This window comes from Eschscholzia californica, unplaced genomic scaffold (genome assembly GCF_041429995.1).
Source record: "Eschscholzia californica isolate CP2 unplaced genomic scaffold, dmEscCali1.0.p SCAF_1, whole genome shotgun sequence".
In the NCBI taxonomy this organism is placed as follows: domain Eukaryota; kingdom Viridiplantae; phylum Streptophyta; class Magnoliopsida; order Ranunculales; family Papaveraceae; genus Eschscholzia; species Eschscholzia californica.
The window spans coordinates 58,942,331-58,966,692 of NW_028238198.1; the positions used below are offsets into that span (position 1 = coordinate 58,942,331).

Consider the following 24,362-nt stretch of genomic DNA (forward strand, 5'->3'; position numbering starts at 1 on the left):
GCTGCCAAGAAGCTAAAACCCTATTTTCAGTGCCACCCGATAGTCGTAGTTACTACATTTCCATAAAAAAATGTACTTCACAAACTAGAACTATCTGGTAGACTGACCAAGTGGGCAGTTAAACTAAGTGAGCATGATATTTCCTACCAGCCTCGTACTGCGATTAAGTCCCAAGTGTTGGCTGACTTTGTGGCCGACTTTACACCTAGTACTCTAATTCAAGCCCAGAAGGAGTTATTATGTCTTGCAGAGCACAAAAAGCTGAAATGGACCTTGTCAGTTGATGGCTCCAGTAACATGAATGAGGTCGGGCCAGGGCTAGTCCTCCAATCCCCCGAGGGAGACCAAATCCAGCGTGCCATCAGATGTGAGTTCAAAGCCACAAACAACGAAGCAGAGTACGAATACTGATCGTCGGGCTAGCTCTCGCCAAAGAAATGGATATCCAAATGCTATAAATAAAGTCAGACTCCCAATGATAGTCAATCAGACGCAAGGAGCATACCAGACCAGAGATGCCAGGATGACCGCTTACCTAGCCAAGGTAAAGAAGATGTTAGCTGACTTCGAAGAGGCCAACATAACACAAGTGGCCAGACTGGAGAATGGGCACGCCGATGCCCTAGCCAATCTAGGTTCGTCAATTCCAGCCAAGTCAGAGCAGTCAATCCTACTGGTTATCCTCCAATGGCCGGCCACGTGGAAAAATTCTACCTTAGAAGTATCGAATGTGGACTCCACCAACAATTGGATGACACTCATAACAAGCTATTTGACTACTGACGAACTACCAGAAGATAAGAATGAGGCACACAAACTAAGAGCAAAGGCAGCTAGGTTCACAATGCTGGAAGGTCAACTACTCAAAAGGTCCTACTCTGGACCCTATCTCAAATGTGTCACTCCAGAGGAAGCCAAGTACGTGCTAGACGAGCTTCATGAAAGAGAATGTGGCAACCACTCAGGAAGTCATAGTCTAGCCAGTCGAGTCCTAACAGCCGGCTACTACTGGCCTACCATGCGAGCAGATTCTATAAGTCACGTCAGAAATTGCGTTAGTTGCCAGAGGTTTGCCAACTCCTCCCTTTACCTCTAGAAAAACTCAACTCCATACTCTCACCATGGCCATTCATGAAGTGGGGTATGGACATTGTGGGAAAACTACCCACTGCTCTAGGGCAGAGAGTTTACATGCTAGCCCTGACAGACTACTTCACCAAGTGGATCGAGGCTGAGGCATTCCACCAGGTCAGAGATCGCGAGGTAAAGAATTTTATTTCGAAAAATGTTATTTGCAGGTTCGAGGTACCCAAGGAGATCGTTACGGACAACGGTTCCCAATTCATCAGTTTTGATTTCCAAGACTTCTGCAAGGGATGGAGAATCAAGTTGAGCTTCTCTACCCTACGCTACCCTCAATCTAACGGACAAGCAGAGTCTTCTAATAAGACCATCACGAAAACTATAAAGAAGAGACTCAAAAAAGCTAAACGGGCTTCGGCTGACGAGTTACTAGGGGTTCTATGGTCGTGTCGAACTACTGTTAGAACCTTAATTGGCGAGACTCCTTTCTCCCTAGCCTACGGTTCTGAAGCGGTCATACCAGTAGAAGCCGGAGTACCATCAGTTCGTTGTCAATGGACTACAGAAGAGTCAAATTGGGAACAACTCAACCACAACCTCGACACTGTCGACGAGCTTTGAGACATGGCAGTAATAAAGAATGCAACATACCAACAAAAGGGAGCCCGTCATTACAACAGGAACAGTAGGGCTCGAACCTTCAAAGTAGGTGACTGGGTCCTCTGCAAGGTTTTTCAGAATACCAAAGAGGTTGGAGTAGGCAAGCTAGCCCTCAACTGGGAAGGCCCTTACCTAATCACATGGGTGATAGGCCAGGGGGCATACAAGCTCCAAGTAAAAGATGGGCTCAATATTAACAACAGTCGGAACACCACTCATCTAAAGTTGTACCTTTTCTAGACCCATTAGACCAGCTGGTGAGGCATCATGTACATATGCATCTGGTAAAGTTGGTTCAACTCCGAGACCAAGGAGCATAAGGGCAACCACAACTCTAGTATAACTCGGTAGCACACGACGTGCCCAAATCTAACCCCCGAATGGGAACAGGAAGTATTTCATACTCTTACCTCTTCTATCCATTTTTTACTTTCTCCTCAGATCATTACTGACTTGAGCGTCGGAGGGTCGATGGCAATGCCATCGACCATCTCTTCTTTTGATGTACAGGTTGGCTATCAAACGGTAGACTTGGACAAGTTGAAAATAGAACACTCTTCTCCCACCTTACGACGTCAACCAGGATAATAGCCTGAGACTAGAACAAGCCTAGTCCGATTCTTCCTGAGAGAGAGTAACACATGCCCTTACCTCCTTTGTCCAAAATTTTGTTGTCATCTCAGAACTTTACTAAGTTGAGTTTTTGAAGGTCGATGGCATTGCCATCGACCACCCCTCATTTCAGTGTGCAGGACCGACTATCTAATGGCGGACTTGGATAAGTTGGAGAAAAGACACCCATCTCCCATCTGACGACGTCAACCAGATAGCAACCTAAGGCTAGAACAAGCCCAGTCCAACACTTAACATGAGGGAGAGTAATACATGCCCTTACCTCATTCGTCTATTTTTTGTTGGTATCTCAGAAATTCACTAACTCGAGTTTCGAAAGGTCGATGGCATTGCCATCGACCACCCCTCATTTCAATGTGCATGATCGACTATCTAATGGAGGATTTAGACAAGCTGGAAAAAGGACGCCCTTCTCCCATGATACGACGCCAACGAGAATAACACCGTAAGTCTAAAGTAAACAAACTCTACACTTAGGCTGGGGGGATAAGAGACGGCAATAGACGGTTCACACAAACAATTCGACACCTCTGCCCAGATGACGCCTCCCCATTGTTAGCATGCACATCTCTGCCCGGGTCGGAGTAATACAAAGCAAAGTGGAGGGCACAACCTACCCTCTACTCAACAAGACATACAACATTGATTCAACGAGTCCACCGAAGACTAAACCGACGACTCAGGCTACCCTGACATATGCCTTTCCTTACCTCCTCAAACAACGGGGAACCAACAATAAAGCGTCACCCTAGGCTGCCCTGACGCACCATTCTTTGTCCTACTACATCAATACTTGTTACATTTTTTTATTGGTTTTCTGTACTCAATGTTCACCACTTCGCAAGACATCAATAAAGCATAATTAAAGCACGGTTAAAGCATAGTTCAAGCAAACATCAACTTTGTCAACACAATCCCATAAGAGAATCTAACATGCCCCATGGGCAACCAAGCATACTGTAGTCTTGGAAACGATTAGTTAAGTGCCAACCGACACAAAAGAAGGTACAGAAGTAGTTCTGACATAGACCTGTGGGCAAACAAGACAAAGTAAGTCTAACTACCGCTCGGTAGGGAGGAGCTAGTCCAATAACTGTACAACTCAGCGGGCACGGCTACCCGACGCTCTAGCCCCAACCCTAGCTTTCTCCGCCTCTTCAATCGCCTTATCCTCTGCCTGCTGTTTGTCGTCAAGCGCAATCGTAGCGGCCGGGTTCCACTCGGTAAGATACGTCCCTGCCACGTACTCCCGCATAAGTGTGGCCCTTGCATGTATCTGCACCCGCACCCCATTATCTTCAATCTCCTCGTCAATCTCGTCTTCTTTTACCTTCAAAATGCCTTTGAACTCTTCGGCAAGACGACCCCGCTCCTCGGCAAGACGACTCTTCTCCTCCGCAAGGCGAGATTTCTCCTCAACAAGGAGATGTTCTGCGTAATACTTCTACTTCCACTCGACAATTTGTTGGTCTTGAAGATCCCTAGCATAACCCATGCCAGTCAAAGCCTGCAACAGAAGCACATAAAATCACAACGTTAGACAACAAATCAATACAAGGAAAGATCAAAGCGCCTAAGTAAGAAAGAAGGAGTACGAACCCGATAAGCCTGAGTCATAGACCAGTCTATGGTCTCGCCATACCCCATCTTTGCAAAGCCAGGCCTGTCTTCCTCCATGAGCAAGTGAGGGACTACATGTGGCACGAAAGAAGGATCGCAAAGTACTGACGATGATGAAGGCACCTCAAAATGCACCACATTGCTACTACTACCCGTCGAAGGAGCCACGATCGTAGGTAGCGAGCGGCTCAGCACTTGCAACAGAAGGAGAAGGAACGACAGAGGGCCTGAGACGGATACGCAGAGGATGAGGAGGCGACGCTGTCGTAACTCCGACAATTGCTTCTCTAGCAACAACAACCTCGGGCATACGATATCTCTTCTTTGTCATTACGTCGTCTGAAGGAAAGTAAGCCCATACTACTTTATATACTACTTCAAAAAAAAACATAGGCAAGAAAATGGAGCAATGAAATGTAAGGAGTATAGAGCACATACCGGGGTTCACTTCGTCGGCTGTCTTATGGCCAAGTATGATCTCCCAATGCCCGTCTATAGGGCTAAGATTCAGGCAGAAGTCGAAACGCCTAACAGCGTCCCGTTCCACAAAGTCGATTTTGTTCCATTGCTCGTTATCTACATGAACTAACACAGTTAGACCAAGTGAGGCAGGAAACGACAAAACTCACACAATACCGACAAACAAACAATAAACACTACTCACTAGCGAGTCTCCATCTCGAAGGGATCCACGACTCGTCACGCCCATCAAACAAGCTGGGACCCTTTGCGAAGAAGTATCGGTCATACCATCGCCTCTCCCTAGAAGGCAAGCCTAACACCACCTGGGTCCTACCACTTCGGATGCGAAACTGATACTGTCCTTTATCGAGTTTCAAGAGATAAAATGCGGACACATCCTCCCGTGTAGTACCCTGCCCGGGTCAGCCAACCGGTCAAGACATAGCAGGACTCTCCAAGCATTGGGCGTCAGCTGGGATGGGAGAATCTCGAACTGTCTAATGGTGTCATATGCTAAGGAAGGGATTGGAAGTCGGAGGCTGCTGTCGAAGCTATGCTCATATAAGGCAACCCAACCTGGCATATCACTGTCTACCAATTCTTACGGGCCACGTGCCATGAGCTTCAGGTCTTTTGGTATCTTATACTTCTTCTCAATTTTCTTCAAGCAGTTGTCGGTGATAGTCTATGAAGGGTTTATTAACACATTGGGCCGCCCAGCAGGAGCACGCGAGCTAGCTCCACCATGTGTCGAAGCACTAGTATACCCACTGGAAGAGTTGTCTACTCGTTCATCCATCCTACGGAGCACACGTCTAAGTAAGAATAGACTACTCCTAGCAAGGGTTTGGCCTAACCCTTGCGACCACCAAAAGCCAAACCTAAGAAGCATAAAGTCTTTTCTACTTGAGACTAACGCGTATGGCTACCCTAGCCCACACGAAGTTCTGAGCGGGCACAAAAAGAGTGGGGCTTGGTAGGGCTACCCTAACCCACGCGAAGTGTTGGGCAAGTACAAAAAGAATGGGGCATGACAGGGCTACCCTAGCTCTCACGGTTACGATGACAAAGTCCTACCCTAGCTTACATGGAAACTACAAGCCTAGCATGATTCTACCCCGCCGTTACACATTTTCTGCCATGCATATGTTAAGTTCACTATACTACAAGGCAAGAAAGAAACATAACTTTGTGGAAACCCACGCCTACTATAAGAGTAAAACAAGGCAAACATATGGCTACCCTAGCCCACATAGTTATGGTAAGAAAGTTCTACCCTAGCTTACATGGCAACTACAAGCCTAGCATCATTCTACCCCGCCGTTACACATTTTCTGCCATGCATATGTTAAGTTCACTATACTAATATGGGGCAAGCAAGAAACATAACTTGGTGGAAATCCACGCCTACTACAATAGTAAAACCAGGCAACCATACGACTATTCTAGCCGACATAGTTATGGTAAGAAAGTTTTGCCCTAGCTTACACGGCTACTTGATGAGACATGAAAATGTCTCATTGGAATCTCTTAACTCGGGTTAGTTAGTCCAGTTCGAGCGGTTACTCTGATGATGTGTTTGATTTTCTTTCTCAGGTCTCATTTACGGAGTTCGATGCGAAAACATCGTGATAAAGATATACTTGAGGGACATTTTGGTCATTTTAATGACAAGGGTATTCTGGTCAATATTAGGGCTCATGTGAAAGTAGAGTCCAATACGAACCCAACGGCGAAGACAGAAGTCAAATCGGAGCCCGGACGAGAAGGATAGCCTAAGTCAAAGTTGAAGTCAAGCATGGATGACCAAGTCAGCAGGAGTACCAGAGTAGGTGATCCTGTATTTCATGGAGTCGAAATTTCAGTGGTCCCGCTCAATCTGATGGTGCTGGAGTGTGGATCTTTGAGCAGTAGGGATATTTCGGTACAAGTATCGGGCGCAAAAGATATACCATGTTGTGGAGATCCAGTGTTACTGTTGCATCTTAATGAGAGTAGGCCCGCTCCATCAGACGGTTAATGTGAACTTCCAACAAATGGACAGTCTCCACAACCCGAAGTATCATCTTACGCTACTCCGTGGGACACATAATGTGGTCCTCTGGACAGCTACACGTCGATCCACGTGAGTGGTTCAATATTTACAGGAACATGAAAGCTCAGACTGCATGCACGCGGGAGCACGATACTTTAGTAGCCCTCGATCAAGCCAACTGAATCCATGGGCTGTCGAACACTCTCTTTAATCCCGTGAATCTGTGCTTGTGTCCCAGCCTATTAAGTTATTCCGAGATGCACCAAAACTTCTTCACTTAGTAGCAAATATTGGAACGGTCAGTACTTCCTCCATTCTCTCGTCCCTATCCACTGTTAAACCGCACATCTCTTTCTCTCTTATCTCTTAATACTTTGGAAAGAATATTCAGTAGAGAAAGGAAGAGTTAGGGAGATTTATTTGTAACCAAAGGATTAACGAAACAGAGAAGGAAAGTGACAAGACCGAGAAGGAATGAAATGGCTGGGGATATTCTCTTTCTTGATCTTCTTTGGTGATTTTGGAAAGGATTCAAATTGGAGGAAAAGATTGGGTTCAATTTTCTTCTTCTATATAGAGGGACGGAAAACACAGTAGAGGGCATCTCGACTGGAGGGTCTTCCTCTGGTAGCTCAACCAAAACCGACTATATTAGAGAGAGAAAGGGGAGTGGCAGGAACCAGACGATCATCTCTTCGCTCAACATCATCATCCATCTTTCATCTTCATCTTCTGAATTTCTTTTAGTGACAGAGAGAAATTAAGAGAGGTTGAAGAGAGATTAGACAGAAATCACGGGTTTAGCAGAGAAAAAACAGAGAAGGAGAGGTTAGAGAGAGAAAACCGATCATCATCATCATCTTCTATCTTTCTTATTCTTCTTTTGATTGTAACTTTTTAGTGAGAGAAAAGATTACAGAGAAAGAGAGAGAGACAGAGGGATATTGTAGAGAGAGAGAGATTACAGAAAGATTGAAAAAGAAACAGAAAGAAAGAAGACGAAAAAAATAATTTTCTCTCAGAAAATTCATTTCCGGGAAGACGAGAAAATCGTTTTCCCGGAGGGTGCGTTTGGCAGAATCTCGGAAAATCAGAAGGAAATCACTTCCTTAGGCTCTGTTTGGCTGGAAAATTAGTAAGAAATTCAACTTTTCTACTTTTCTTTTCTTTTTCTATATAGTTAAGCTTCCATCCTTTATCATGAAGAACTAATTTTCTATCTAGAGTTTAGATGAAGTCGTAATAATCATTTTCTCGACAATTTATTAAAGTTTTTACCATTTTAACGATAAAATCTTCCGGGTTTTTAGACCGTTCATGGACTGAAAACCTGAGTTATATAAAGAACTATCTAATCAGACCAAAATAAATTGTCGTTAGAATTGTTAGGAGAACGGATTCAGAAAACCCTAGGCTCTCCCCCATTTGAGTTCCTTGTATCATTTGTAATTATTTTATTTCCATAATTTTATTTTAATATTTTATTCAAAACCAAAATCGAATCATTACAAAAACCGTCTTACTTCCAAGTCTTAGAATAGGTTTCACTTAGTCTCTGAGGAACGAACCGGACTTACCGGAATTATCACTTGACGCCCGTATACTTGCGGGTGGTGACCTATTTAGGAAACTTTTTAGGCCCATCACTACTACAAGCCCAACATGATTCTACCACGCTGTTACACATTTTCTACCATTCACATGTTAAGTTCACTATATTAACATGACAAGCAAGGAACATAACTTGGTGAAACCTTACACTACCATAAGATCAAAATATGGAAAACATGCTACAATTTTTGTTGGGAAAGATCAAAATATAAGTATTTTTACCAACATACGAAGAACGCGAAGAACACTGAAGAAAGATTCAAAGATTATGTCAAGATCTTCAAGTTCTTCTCTCCAAGCATTCTTCAAGAAAATCCTCTCCAAAATCTCCTCCAAAAATGGCTCCAATGAACACTTGCAACCAACAAAGGTCCAAGACCCCTCATCCCCTTATATATGGGAGGCAAAGTAAATTAAGCGGACCATGTCATCCGACACATCTCGTCTACGACCTTCAAAGACGTTATGGATGAGATGCAGCCAGAAAAAGCAGAACTTGGCGGAGTAATTTGGCGAAAACTTAAGGTCGAATTAACAACACCGATCGTCACGTTGCCGAACCAACTTACCTGTCGAATCGAACCAAGGATCCGGGAACAAAAACATCAGGTCACACTTTTCCAGTATACATACACAAAAAAAATAATAATAATAAAAAAAATAAAAAAAGAAGAAGAAGGGGGGCTGCTGCCATGGGACAGGGCAGGAATTTCTGCCTGCTGCATACCGGCCAAGGCAGGATGTTCCTGCCCTGCGCGACCTAGCAGGGCAAGACGCGCCTGCCCTACGCGTCCTAATGATGATCAACGAGTGAGAGACTTAAGTATGTCAAACATATGAGTCAAACCAATAAACACAAAAGCATGTTAAGAGTCTCCTCACTATTAGTTTCATGCTCAAATGCAAGTGTCCCATCATCATGAGTATCATCCAAGTCTAAAGTAACAAAACCTTATTTCCTATCATAGCACATTTCACCTCGACTTTGGCCTCACGGTCATACGCTCTTAAACATGAAATCACTCAAAAACGAATCATAATGGTTTACTCTCATGTGTGAGCATGGAATAAAGTAAACTCAACACAACAAAAATTAAATGAGGATATCAAGTTCTAAAACGAAATGATCTCTTAGGAATGGAAATAACCACTAACGGAATGGGGAAGCTCACTCACCCTTCTCACCCACTCTACCCTCTAATAGTGCCTCCTAAAGGTAAACGGATACAAGAGATGGAATGGAAGATGATGAACTCCCGAGAATGTCGACGCCTTCAATGATAAAAGAACACTCAAACAACCTTTAAACTTGACTTCTTGCATTGAATACTTTATTTTCATAACACTTACACAAACACAAAATAACACATATAAACCAACTTTCTTTCTTTTTTCTTTTTTTTTTCCTTTCTTTTTTCTTTTGCTTTTTTCCTTTCTTTTTCACTTTTTCACTTATTCTTTTTTTTTTTTGCACACATACCCAAACACCAAAACAAAAATACAACTAGTATTCTCAACAAATCACCTTTACTTTCACATTTTTCTTTCACATTCTTTCTTCTTTACTTTTCATGCCTTCATTCTCGGGAGTAGTATGATGAATGGATGGTGGAGTATCCGTTTCCCTAAAGTTGACACCATTATCGGGTTTCATGGACTACAAGAGTAAGGTTTATTCGCTATCCTGATGTCACTCCTAGTGGCTAAGGAAGTTGAGCTCATGAGATCGTCTAAGCTCTATTGAAAGTTGCGAAGTTGAGTAGCTCTTCATTCTACTCGGAGTTAGCGCGGAAGAGTACACTCAAAGGAAATAAAAGGGCACAGATATCTCACATGGGTTTAAGTCTCCCCTAATGACTATTTTAGGTCACTTAGAAGTGTTTCTTCTTCCTTAAGATGATACTCACATGATAGCACACGAACACTAAAGGACTTAACATTCATGAAGGGACTAAGAGCATGCATAAGATTTATCGAGAAAGGGCCATATGCATCAACATACTTAAGAATACCACTAGAATCATACCAAATCTATCCAAATTTTTTTAAATTTGGTCAATTTGTTGAACCCTCTTGTCTTTTGAATTCTAAGGTCATGATGTCATGCAACTAAATGGTCGTATCCCTATCCCCAAACTTAAAACTAACATTGTCCTCAATGTTCTAAGCATATGTTCCCTAAAATATAAGAGGTACAATAAGTTAAAGAGAAGAGTGGAAGGATATTACCATAGCCGAAGGAGATAAAAAGTGATACTACCAAGACTTATGTATTCGAGTTTCAAGTTGATGATAAGCCTATCGCCATCCCCAAACCTGGAATGAACCACGTCCCAAAAGTATACAAAGTGAGAAACACTCCTAACATATCAGTAAATAACATAAGAATGAAGCATAAGCATGACCAAATAAAAATGACCACTCACGCAGTATCACTCGATTGCATCGAACCATACAATTAGTCATTGATTCTTTTGTTTTACAAGAGCACGAGTTAGGTCTCGTGGAGGGTTTCTATAGATAATACCCACAAACATCACACCCATCTCAATAGACCAACCAATCATATAACAAAAGACGAAAGATTTGGGGGTCTATTCATAAGAAAGTTTTAACCGGTATGAACCGTCTCACAACAATGTAATGGTATGGGTACATAAGTGAGACGGCAAAAAGTAAGAGGTAATCCCCAAACTTGGATGATGTCAAGGCAACAAAGTTTGATATAATAATAGAGGGGGCATGCATTTCACCAAAATGATCTACAAAGGTCTTAGGAATCAAACTATTCATGTTGTTATGGTCCTCCTGGGCATTAATAGTATTCTTCCTTTGAACTACCGGCGCAAGCATATATATATATCATAGGTAGGGAAAAATTGTTGAAAGAATGAGGGTTTAGGTCCATCAACTGGTTTAGACTCAGATTCCGACTTTAAAACCTCGTTATGCCCACCACCATTCTCAAAAATCGCACGATCCTCGGGTATGTTTACCGTCATGGGAGTATCTAAGTTAATCATTTCATCACTTTCGAGAATGGAGTTGGACTTAACATTAGCACTAGGTGTATTACCCTCACCTGTACCCTTGGGATTTGTTGGAGTTTGGGGTTGTGAAACCCCTTTCTCGATGTCTTTCAATTTTGCTTCCATTTCTTTAAGGGCATGCAAGGTGTTTTGGCTAATCTGAGTTTCTACCTCATAAAATGATTTCGAAACATCTTCAAGAGTCCTCTTATGATGAGACGCACAAGTAAAACCAACTAAGGGTTCTTCAAGATTCTCATAATCATTAGTAAGGGCATCACTCCTTGAACCTACGGGCTTCATATGAGTGTCCATGACATTTGTGCATCCTAATGAGACATCTTGATAAAGAGAAATAGTAGGCCATTCACCCGTTAGGTGTTCTCGACTTGCACAAATGCTACAGACACTATCAATCACCAAATCACCATCATGCATATCTATAAATTCTTTCCGAGACACGTTGAAAACTTTATCATGTACTTCCCCATTTTTCTTTAAAAAGCATATGCCTCTTTTTGAGTAATGGTTTCCTTCGGCTATATCTCGGTCACTATTAACGGGTGTGTCCCAATCTTGGGTCTTCTCCGCTAAAAGGTCGAGATACTCCCAAGCCTCATTAGGACTTTTACTCATAAACTCTGCGTTGCACATCACTTCCACGAATTTGTTCATTTTGGAGGTCAAGCCATCGTAAAAGAACCCGATGACCCTCCATGTTTCGTAGTTATGATGTGGACATGAGATAAGGAGGTCTTTAAATCTCTCCCAACACCTAAAGAAGGTCTCCTCTTTGTTTTGCTCAAAGTTCATAATTTCTCTTCTTAAGGTGGTGGTTCGATAAGTGGGAAAGAACTTTTTCAAAAACACCCTAGTCATCTCATCCCAACTTCTTATAGTCCTAGGCCTTAAAGAATGAAACCATATCTTCGACTTTTATTTTAATGACAACGGAAATAATTTGAGCTTAGCGATTCCCTCAAGTTCTCCATTGATTGGGAGTATCGAGCAAATCTCATTGAACTCTCTCAAATGAAAATATGGATCTTCATTCTCTAGGCCTCGAAATATAGGAAGTAATGGAATAATCTCAGGGTGTATGTCTAAATTACACTCATTACTCGGAAATATGATGCATGAAGGTATGCTAGCCATATTAGGTTCAAGGTAGTCTCTAAGACTTCTAAGCGGGCGATGAACCTCATACCCATCATTCCAACTATCATTCCCATAAACATCCATTGAAGCACAATTAAAGCAAAATGCAAGCAATCACAAGTGTTCAATTCGACTACTACTATCAATAATAGACAAGATGCAAATGCACTTAAGCCGCTCAAATAGGTAAGGTTAGGGAACGATACTAGAGGTGGTGTTTGTTACCACAATTTGACTCTTCCCTTTTTTTGTGTCTCCCTTTATATCCCAAAACTTGTTAACTTTCGTCCTTTAGAGCTCCTTGGATGAGTACCTACGAGAAAACCAAAAAAATAAAAAGAAACTAGGAAAAATAAACAAAGAAAACGTCTAAGTAAATAAGTAACACTAAACTAATGAACAAAACGACAAACGATCTCCAAACTACTAGACCTATCCCCGGCAGCGGCGCCAAAAACATGATGCACCCGAAAAGGTTGCACACCCAAGCGGAGGTATCAAGTAGTAGCCGGTAAAACCGGAGTCGATCCAAGGATAGGAAGGTACTTCGATTGTCGAAAGGTCTTGTCCGTCGATTTTAGTATTACTAGCTAACTTAGACAAAAACGGAAAGGACAAAGGTAAATGGGGGGTTTTAATATGAATAAGTAATAAGAAAAGAAAACAAGTAAAGCTAACTAGATAATCTAATGTAAATAGGCGAGAGAGATGCTAGAGAAGAGTCGGAGGAACAAGAGTCGGGAGGCAACAAGAGTCGGGAGGCAACAAGAGTCGGGAGACAAATAAGTGAGAGAGGTGTCGAATCGAGAATCCGATAATGATAAACCTACGACTACGTGTAGTCCGATCTAATGTATCGAGGTACAATTGATATTCGACTCCTAAAGTAGATGTTTCTAAGTACTACGTATATCCGGAGATCATACTTAGTCAAACAAACGCCTAAATCGGTTAATCCCGAGTCATAGAAAGTATCGTCTAGTCGCCTAACTATGTGAAGTGCATGACAAGACACAGGAAATTATGACTTAGACTACGATCGATATCGAATACTTCGTTTCGTCTATTAACTATGCGAAGTGCTTGACAAGACACATGAAAATACGATCAAAACGATAATCAAAATTAATGAACATCAATTTATAATCAAAACATCAAATCATATTAAACATAATCACGAATTCATTACGTTTCATCTCATATAATCGACACACTAAAGTTAGCTAAATATGGTGATTGAATAAGAAATGGAAAGAAAATGATGAGAGAATCCCCCTTTTTCGATGTGGTTCGAGGATAAGATCGTCGGAAAATATGAGTCTTTAAGATGCAGCCGATCTCCCCTTAGCAAATTCTGGGTTCCCCATAGCAACCACCATCATCTTCTTCATTTAGAACACAACCTCCATTAAACCTAACCCTAGCTTTCTCTCTCTAGAAATTTGTAACCCAAAATCACATCAAACCACATGAGAACCTAGCCAGGATGAGGGGAACAAAAGCCCTAAAGTTTCGGATCAAGAAAGTTGCCGGAAAACTCATAAAAGTCCGGCCAAAGAAATAGAAATTTCGGCCAAGATCCGGCCAAATGAAGTGTTGTCCGAGCCGTCTCATGCTAGGCTGCTACTGTCCCATGCTTCTCGTGCTCTACCCGAGCCATTGAGGAAGCGTGAAGGCGTCCCGAGCTGGTGTGCAGCTCTCACGAGCAACCCTTGATGCTCCGAGCTGCCCACTGTCCCGTGAAGAAGCTGCTGTTCGGAGCAGCTTTGGTCGCGTCCGGTTGATGCTAGCAGCTGCTTCTTCACGCGTCGAGCTCCATGCTCCTTCAAAGACCCGAGCTGCTGCTGTTCCGGCCAAGCTTAGGCCGGCCTAGCTTGGCCGGCCTCCTTCACCTTCCTCTCTTGTTCTCTCTTCAAACCCAACTCAAAGCTTTTGATGAAGAACACTTAAGAACTTGAAACCCTAGCTCTCCAACCCCTTGTTGTGTGTTGTAGAAGATGATGACTGATGGGCCTAAAAGGTTACCCTAAAAGGGCTCCACCCGCAAGTATACGGGCGTCAAGTAATAGTCCTGGTAAGACCGGTTCGTTCCTCAGAGACTAAGTTAAACTAAATTCTAACCTTAAAACTATTGAGATTTAAAATTGGTTTGATGGTGATAAAATAAAAATATAACATAAAACTCAAGAAAAATAAATAAACAAAGAAATAAGTCGGTATTCAGAAAAAGGGAACCTAGGGTTTTCGAATCCTTTTTCCTAACAATTCTAAGGACAAAGTAATTTTGGTCTAATTCGATAGTTCTTTGTATAACTCAGATTTTCAGTCCATGAACGGTCTAAAAACCCGGAAGATATTATCGTTAAAATAATAAAAACTGTAATAAATTTATCATTAGAATAATTATTAAAACTTCATCTAAAACCCTAGATATAAAAGACTTAGCTACTCATGCTAGAAACGATAAACATTTGAAGTAATATAAGAAAAAGAAGAAAGAAACTTACTTTTCTGCGATTTTCCCACCAAACAGAGCCTAAGGAATTGATTTCCTTCTGTTTTTCCCGGAGATTTGCCAAACGCACCCTCTGGGAAAACGATTTTCTTGTCTTCCCGGAAATATTTTCCCTCTGGGAAATTTATTTTCTCACCTTCCTTAGCTCTCTTTCTCTCTTTAAACTTCCTGTTTTCTCTCTCTTTTCTTAATCTCTCTGTTAATTCTCTCTCTCTATCTCTCTCACAAAGACAGAAATACTAAGAAGAAGACAAAGATATAAAATTAAAATCAATGAATAAAAACTCCATGGAAGCTCTCGGTTTCTGTTTCTCTCTCTCTGTTATTCTTTCTAAAATCCGTCTCTCTCTCTAACTTTCTCTCTTCCTCAGTAATCTCTCTCTATTTCTCACTAAGATAATAAGATTACAAAAGAGAAATCAAAAAAATCAAGAAAAATTAAACTCCATGGAGCTCTCGGTTTCAGTCTCTCTCTCTCCTGTTCTTCTTCAAAACCCGTCTCTCTCTCTAACTTTCTTTCTTCCTCTGTAATCTCTCTCTCTCTCTCACTAAGAAATTAAGGTTACAACTCAAAGAAACAGAAATCAGAAATAGAAGCTCTCTGTTCTCTCTCTCTACTTTCTTCCTTCTCTGTTTTTTTTTGTTCTAAAAACCGATGATATCTTTCTTTCCCAATCTCTTCCTCTTTTATAACCCAAACATATAGAATCCCCACTCCCAAATTCTTCTCTATCCCTTTCTGTTTTGATTTCCAGAATATCTCCTTCTCTCACTCGGGTTTAACCAACAGAATCCTCCTCCATCTCTCTCTCTCTCTATCTCCCGGGTCTATCTCTCTTTCTGTTTTCTATTTGAATTTGAAAAGAGATTTGAGAAATAAGAGGAGAGGATAGAGGGAAAGCATTTCACGTACTGATGAGGAGGAACACAAAAAGGATCCAGTGGTTCGCGGCTGGATGGATAAATGTGCAACGGTACTCGTCAGATTAGGCCACATGTACAGAAATTAAAGTGACCGTCGGATCGTGCATCACGCGCAGAGGAGCATCCAAGTATCTTGCTTCGCGTTGCACAACATCAGCACTTAAAAACAGTCCCGAATATTACCCATTGCGCCCACCGAAGTCCCGGGAATTGGTCCCTCACCATCAGGTTGCATGCCACGTGTATTTAAGTGATTTGGTCAACCAAATTTGACTCCAACTTTGACTTTGGCTAATTTGCTCGTCCGGACTCCGATTTGACTCCCGTTTTCGCCCACGAACTCGTCACGGACCCCTCTTCTCATCTGAGCATCAATCTTGACCAAGAAGTCAGAATCAACAAATGACCAAAATGCCCCTAGTCTGCATTCTTTCCGACTTTATCCGTTTTACACGCGTAACTCTGTAAAAAGGTACCTGAACATAAAAGAGAGTAATTCGTGAGAGTAACTGCTCTAGAGAGACTAACTCGTCTAAATTAAGAGACTCAGATGGGACATTTCCATGTCTCATCAAACATCCCCAAACATCCCCAAACTTAGATTTTGCTAGTCCTCGAGCAAAACAAAAAAATAAAACTAAACCTATTTCACCACTTTCGTAGGGACCCACGATTGCACTTAGCACGTGCAACAAGCCGTTAAACCTCTTGGTTACCCAAGAGCACGAGTTTTGTCTCGTGAGGGTTTGCAGTGAATATACCCACAAAATTCAAAGATCAAAGATGCAAAAGGGTCTAAATATGATGTGGACTAAAAATGTTCATCCGGTAGATTTTCAAAAGTTAATAGACATGAAATCTAAGTCGACCAAACCATACAAATGCTAAAAATCCCTTCACTAGTAATCAAGACTCGAAGTGCAGGTGACCAGCCAATATGAGTATCATTTCGGTTCTGAAAAGACAAGACCTCGATTACCGTCTCGATACATTTCGCCTCGACTACTGCCTCACGGTCATACACTCAAAAATCAAAGTCACTCAAGAATGGTTCACTCTATGTGTTGGTATGAATATGAAGGAAAACTCAACACATGAAAAAGACGGACTAAAATTCTGTGGACGACTGATCTCAAGAAGGAAACAACCACTAATATGGAATGGGGAAACTAACCAACTCTTCTCACCTGATCTACTATCTAACAATGCTTCCTAGAGGTCGATAGACACTAATGAGGATCTGACTAGAACTCCTGAGAACTCGACGTCTTCAAATCTTCAAGAACTTCTTCAAGGGGTAAACACTCAAACAAAACTACATAAACACTTTTTTCTTGCATTTTTCATATTTTCATTTTTTTTTTTTTTTTCATTTTTTTTTTTTTTGCTACTGACTCTGGTAATAAAACTCAAGATGCATAACATACTTTCTTCACATTATTCTTTCCTTGGTAAAATTCTATTCACTTTGCTTCATGCCTTATTCTCAGGGTTCTAAATGATGAAGTTCCTATCTTCCTATAGTTGACACTGTTTTCAAGTTTCTCAGACTACAAGAGAAGGTTTGCATTCCTGATGACATCCGTAGTGGTTGTAAAATTTGAACTCAAGAGATCAACTGAGTTCTAAGGAATACTGCGAGGTTGAGTAGCTCTTCATTCTACTCAGAATTAGCTCAGAAGAGATCACTCAAAACAAAAAGAAAGGCTCAGAATCTCACCTGGGTTAAGTCTCCACTAATGATCGATTAAGTTCTCTTAGAAAAGTCTACTCTTCACCTATCTAATACTCACATGGCTAGTGCACAGACAACTTCAAGACTCGAAATTCGTGGAAAAACCCTTAGCAAAAGCATAGTACAACCAACTGGACTCTATAACTATTAACAAGCAAAAACAACTAGACTCACGTTTTTAATCCAAAAAGCAAAAATTTTGAACCCTTTTGAATTTTTGAAATAAGGACTAAAAATTCAATCCCCCATCCCCAAACTTAAACCGAACATTGTCCTCAATGTTCTGAAGACTATGCAAAATAACAGGATTAGGGAAAGATGTTACCAGATTCAGAAGTCCTATGCATGGGTTGTCTCCCAGAAAGCGCTAAGTTTAACGTCTTCAGCCAGACGAAACTGATCATAGCGGATCAGTTTTGATAGACAGGATCTTCGATAGGAACGTCCTCTGTATCGGTCAACATCTCTAAAAATGGTTTCAGCCGTTGTCCATTCACTTTGGACACACTACCATTTCTGTCTTCAATGTCAACCGCACCATAAGGATACACAAACTTGACCGTGAAAGGCCACGTCCATCTAGAACGGAGTTTACCAGGAAATAAATGCAAACGTGTGTTATATAATAAAACTTTCTGACCCGGTGAAAATGTTTTTCTTAAAATAATTTTATCATGCAACATTTTCATCTTATGTTTATATAACCTAGCACTCTCATATGCATCATTTCTCAACTCCTCCAACTCACTGAGTTGCAACTTTCTCTCTCTACCCGCCTTGTCAAGCGAAAAATTCAATTGCTTGATAGCCCAATATGCTCTGTGCTCTAACTCAACGGGTAAGTGGCATGCTCTGCCATACACTAGTCTATATGGAGACATTCCAATAGGGGTCTTAAACGCTGTACGGTAAGCCCATAGTGCATCGGTTAGTCGTAAAGACCAATCCTTCCTATTGGTGTTAACCGTTTTCTCTAGAATGCGTTTAATCTCCCTATTCGATACCTCGACTTGACCACTAGTCTGTGGATGATATGGGGTAGACACTTTATGAGTAATACCATATTTATTCATCAAAAGCTCAAACTGCCTATTACAAAAGTGTGTGCCCCCATCACTAATAATTGCCCGCGGTGTACCAAAACGTGAAAGTATGTTTTCCTTCAAGAAAGTGATCACAACTTTGTGATCATTCGTTTTGCAAGCAACCGCCTCTATCCACTTAGACACATAGTCAACTGCCACTAGGATGTACAGATTTCCAAATGAATTTGGGAAGGGACCCATGAAATCGATGCCCCACACATCGAAGACCTCAACTACCAAAATAGGATTAAGGGGCATCATGTTCCTACGTGAAATGCTTCCCAACTTTTGGCATCGTTCACATGCCAAACAATATGCATGGGTATCCTTAAATATAGACGGCCAGTAAAAACCACATTGCAGAATTTTGGCAGCTGTCTTTTTACTACTAAAATGCCCTCCACATGCATGATCATGACAAAAGGAGATGATTTTCAATTATTCCTCATCAGGAACACATCTCCTAATGATCTAGTCGGGACAATACTTGAATAAGTATGGGTCGTCCCAGAAGAACCGTTTCACCTCAGCTAAAAATTTATCACGATCTTGCTTGGTCCAGTGTTTGGGTATTTGACCAGTAGGAAGATAGTTCACTATATCAGCAAACCAAGGTAATCGGGAGACACTAAAGAGTTGCTCATCAGGAAAGCTCTCTCTCATGGGTAACTTGTCTTTGACAGACTCGACTACAAGTCTAGACAAGTGGTCTGCTACTAAATTTTTGGAACCCTTTTTGTCCCGAATTTCTATGTCAAATTCCTGTAGCAGCAGTATCCATCTAATCAGCCTAGGTTTTGCATCCTTTTTAGAAAGGAGATATTTTAATGCAGCATGATCAGAGAATATAATGACCTTAGACCCAACGAGATATGATCTGAACTTCTCTAAGGCATACACTACAGCTAACAACTCTTTTTCAGTGGTAGAGTAGTTTAGCTGTGCATCATTCAACGTCTTACTGGCATAGTATATAACGTGAAGAAGTTTATTCTCACGTTGACCTAACACGACTCCAATGGCATAATCAGATGCATCACACATGATCTCAAGTGGAGTACTCCAGTTGGGAGGTTGAACAATAGGGGCGGATGTAAGCATAAGTTTCAGTTTTTCAAAGGCTTCTAAGCAAGGACCGTCAAAGACAAATTTGTTCTCTTTTGCCAAAAGATTACATAGAGGTCTAGATATCTTGCTGAAATCTTTGATAAACCGCCGATAAAATCCAGCATGTCCTAAGAACGATCGAATATCTTTGACCGTTTTAGGGACTGGGAGGCTTTTTATCAACTCAACTTTTGCTTTATCTACTTCAATGCCCTTTTCAGAAATGACATGCCCTAAGACTATTCCTGAGCGAACCATAAAGTGACATTTCTCCCAATTGAGAACTAAGTTCTTCTCTTTGCATCGAACCAACACGAGTGTGAGGTGATGCAGACATTGATCGAATGATGAGCCAAAGACTGAAAAATCATCCATAAAGACCTCAAGAAACCTTTCTACCATATCTGAAAATATGCTCATCATACATCTTTGAAAAGTGGCGGGTGCATTACACAACCCAAAAGGCATCCGACGATAAGCATAAGTTCCAAATGGACAGGTAAAAGTGGTTTTCTCTTGGTCTTCAGGGGCTATTGGGATCTGATTATAGCCAGAATAGCCATCTAAGAAACAGTAGTAGCTATGCCCAGCTAGTCTCTCTAACATCTGATCAATGAAAGGAAGAGGAAAATGGTATTTCCTCGTGACCGTGTTCAATTTCCTGTAGTCAACACAAACACGCCACCCAGTGGTCATCCTGGTGGGTATTAACTCATTTGCTTCGTTCTTGACTACAGTAATGCCTGATTTCTTGGGTACAGTTTGAACAGGACTGACCCAAGTACTATCTGAAATAGGGTATATGATACCCGCACCTAATAATTTCAGGACTTCAGCTCTAACTACCTCCTTCATGTGAGGGTTAAGTCTACGTTGCATTTCCCTTGACGGTTTAGCATCCTCCTCTAGGTAGATATGGTGCATGCAAACAGAAGGACTTATACCCTTTAAATCTGATATTGACCACCCTAAGGCCTCTTTGTGGTTTCGAAGGACATCTAACAGTCTACTCTCCTGTTCTTTTTCTAACTCAGAAGCAATAATGACAGGTAGAGTTTCAGATGGGCCTAGAAACAAATACTTTAAATTGTCGGGCAAGGGTTTCAATTCTAAGGAAGGTGGTTTTTCTGTGGATGTAGACAACTCTGGGATAGATGGACCACAGGACTCATTGGTAGATGATAGTTGATTTGTCTCTAAAGTTGGCGAGTCAATTGGCTTAGACAAAATGAGGGGTTCAACTTTCGCTTTCCACTTATCAGTATCCAGTAATGGGGTAGAATCCAGCAAAGCATTTACCTCATTGATACTTCCCTCCTCATCAAAGTCTAAGCCAAAATGAGCCAACAGTGTTTCTAAGGGATCCTCGGATAAAGTTTCAGGTAAAGAATCCTGAACAAACATATCTATCAGATTCAACTCGGTAAAATCCTCAACATCATCTGGAAAAAGTCTAGCTTTATAGATGTTCATCTCTACAGTCATGTTTCCAAAAGACAAATTTAAGAGTCCACTCCTACAATATATGACAGCATCAGATGTAGCTAAGAATGGTCGTCCTAAAATGACGGGAATCTGACTTTGGGTATCACGAACAGGGTCGGTATCCAAGATGATGAAATCTACTGGAAAGATGAATTCACCAACCTTTATTAAAACATCTTCCACTATTCCACGTGGTCGTCTAATAGACCGATCCGCCAACTGGAGAACTACAGGAGTGGGTTTTATTTCTCCTAAACCTAACTGTAAGTACACCGAGTAAGGAAGGAGGTTAACACTAGCACCTAGATCTAATAATGCTCGTTCGATCTCATGTTCTCCTATGGTGCATGGTAACGTAGGACTTCCTGGGTCTTTGTACTTAGATGGAAGGGTTTGTTGGATAATAGAATTCACTTGATTAGTCAAGAAGACTTTCTTATGCACGTTCATCTTACGCTTTCTAGTACATATGTCTTTAAGGAATTTAGCGTAAGACGGGATCTGTTTAATGGCATCTAATAATGGAATGTTAATACTAACCTGTTTGAACATTTCCATTATCTCCTCAAACTGAGACTTCTTCTTAGGTTCTACCAGACACTGAGGATAAGGGGCTCTAGGGACATATGGCTCAGGTACAATGGGCAGGTTTTCAGACTCAGGAGCCTTCACAGGCTCTTTACTAGGGGTACTAGTTGGTAAGGTTGGTGGTTCAGAGTTTTGTTCATTATCTTCGGGAACTCCTACCTTATTGTCAATTGCCCTACCACTTCTAAGGGTGGTTATTGCATTGGCCTGGTCCATAGACATTTTTCCCTTCGGGTTTGGCTCTGGTTGACTAGGAAATATACCCTGTTCTCTCTGCCTAAGGGCTTCCGTAAGTTGACCTACCTCGGTTCTTAGACTAGATATAGTCTGGTTGGTCTGTTGTGCAAACTCCATTTGGGCCTTAGCTAGCTGCTTCATGGTTTCCTCTAAAGACTCCTTATTCTGAGAAGGATATTGGGTACTAGATTGACCCTGGTTTTGAGCATAAGGATTCCTAGGAGCATTAAACCCAGGAGGGTTCATTGAACTACTAATCTGGCCCTGACCCTGACCCTTTGACCAAGAAAAATTGGGGTGATTTCTCCAACCCGGATTATAAGTGTTCGAGTAAGGATCATATTTCTGACGGTTATCTTGCCTAGAGTTTAGATAAAGAGCATTAGCATGCTCTTTTTCGTCAGGAACAAAAAATAGGGTACACTTATTTCCAGTATGAGATGGGTCTCCACAGACCGAGCACAGATAAGAGATGGATTCATTTCCAACACTCATGACTTAAGTGGGATCCTCCCTGAATGCTTTAGGCTGACCAAGTTCTAGGGCTTCTATCCTTCTCGTCATGGCGGCGAGTTTAAGATCTGACTCATCAACTCTATAGATGCCAGCTTTATTCGGAGTAGGATTAGCCCTAGTAGGAGGTCCTCTAGAAGTTTCCCATTGCTGGGATTTCTCAGCTAGATCTTCTAGAAAAGCCATGCAATCATCGGCGGATTTATGAGTAAAACCGCCACCACAGAATGATTCTACCATGGATGTAGTTGGGTAATTTAGTCCGTCATAGAGAATCTGGACTAATCTGTTTTTTTCAAAACCATGGTGTGGACACTGTAGTAAGATTTCTTTAAATCTCTCAAGATATTTATAGAGAGATTCGTCTTCTTGCTGCACAAAACTGTTAAGACTTTGCCTTAAAGAGGTAGTTTTGTGTTTCGGGAAGAATTTCAGAAGGAATGCACTGCTCAATTCTTCCCATGTAGTAATGGAATGGGGTTGTAAGGCATACAACCAAGATTTTGCTTTCTCCTTCAGTGAGAAAGGGAACAACCTAAGTCTCAATATTTCGTCAGGCATATTGGGGAAATTCATAGTCCCACAGATTTCTTCGAAATCTCTAACATGGTAGTAGGGATTCTCGTTCTCAACCCCACGGAAAACAGGGAGCATTTGAATAGTGCTCGGTTTCAACTCGAATTGAGTCGTGCATTGGGGTAACTGTATACATGACGGTTGACACGTTCTAGTGGGATTCATGTAATCCCTGAGTGTCATAGGCTGATTTCCATCCCTGGCTTGGTTTAGATTCTCACCCATAGTGTCACTCAAAGAGAGACTCGCTAAAAGATTACTTAAATGTGCTTCTCTACTGATGAAACGACCTCTCTTATCACGATATCTTTTGGGCATAAACTAGAGCCCAACGACCAAGGATATTCGAACCAAAGAATCACTACGAGGAACCTATAGGAAAGCAAACACAAACAGTCTGACTCCACCAAGCAACCTAAACAAAATCTAGACAATAGACAGGTTTGTCGGATTCACCCTACAAATCTAGACAGCTCCTACTTCTCCACAACACTTGAACTTTGACTGTTTATAAAGGTTACTCGACCAGAGTAGTCGGTAGACAATTCTCCAGGAAGACAACCAACGATGAACGTTGTGACAGCCGTCTTCCTTCGGCAAACGTTTCCTCTTCTCGAGGCGGCCTTTTTGACAAGAATTGTTTACAAACTTTCCTCTGAGAATGCCTAGATAAGAGTCAATTTCCCGAGTTGTTTTTGAAGGGTCTTATGAGCTCGATACCTTAGGGGCTGATGTCTAAATAATATTTTAGCTTTTTAAGTGAGGTTTGGGTTCGTGAATGTTGTTACCTATGTGGGCAAGAGAACGGTGATGAAATCCGTTTCTTATCTTGTAACTGGGTTAGTGCCCTTACTAGAATGATTACACTAAACAGTTCGGTCACAGCAATTAGGCACACGAATTCACACCAAAAACCCACTGACAGGAGATTCGTGGGTGTTCAAGAAATTTACCTCCCGTTCAAGACGGGCGATGACCTTTGTAGATGACCCGCGAGTGTTCCGAAGGTCGAGGCTCCGTTTTGATTTTCGGTTACAATTTAATTAAGCCCTCCAAATTAGGGTCAAAACTTTAAAACCAAAAATAAAAAGAAAGTCTCTCTCTCACCAAAAATAAAAAAATAAAAAATAACAAAAATTGTAAATTCCTCTTTTTGAGCTCCTCTCCTTGTTGCGTCTTCTCCTTTGCTCCTTTGTGTTTTTCTACACCAAAAACGGAAAAGCAAGTAAAAGTGTCCAAAAATATAAACTTACCAAAAATAGAAATAAAATTAGATTAAATTTAAACTAAGTCCCCGGCAGCGGCG

At 41.5% G+C, this 24,362-nt stretch overlaps 1 protein-coding gene, 1 non-coding gene and 1 pseudogene across 2 annotated transcripts; 2 read left to right on the top strand and 1 right to left on the bottom strand.

Annotated features, from left to right (window-relative positions):
• The first annotated feature begins 523 nt into the window (after nt 1-523).
• LOC147567870 (uncharacterized) lies at nt 524-1,704 on the top strand. Its single transcript, XM_086658639.1, has 2 exons — nt 524-1,068; nt 1,299-1,704. The coding sequence occupies exons 1-2, from the start codon at nt 524-526 to the stop codon at nt 1,702-1,704; spliced, it is 951 nt and encodes a 316-aa protein (XP_086514765.1).
• A 1,774-nt stretch (nt 1,705-3,478) lies between these two features.
• Nucleotides 3,479-23,470, bottom strand: LOC147567871 (uncharacterized; annotated as a pseudogene).
• Nucleotides 11,858-11,964, top strand: LOC147567872 (small nucleolar RNA R71). Its single transcript, XR_015231607.1, has one exon. It is a non-coding gene; the product is annotated as a small nucleolar RNA R71 (small nucleolar RNA).
• Nucleotides 23,471-24,362: the final 892 nt, after the last annotated feature.

Excerpts from the sequence above, each read along its gene's own strand:
- LOC147567870 (XM_086658639.1), top strand. The coding sequence starts at position 524 with ATGACCGCTTACCTAGCCAAGGTAAAGAAGATGTTAGCTGACTTCGAA. Across the intron at positions 1,069-1,298 it reads AATTGCGTTAGTTGCCAGAG|GTTCGAGGTACCCAAGGAGA; the intron begins GTTTGCCAACTC and ends TGTTATTTGCAG.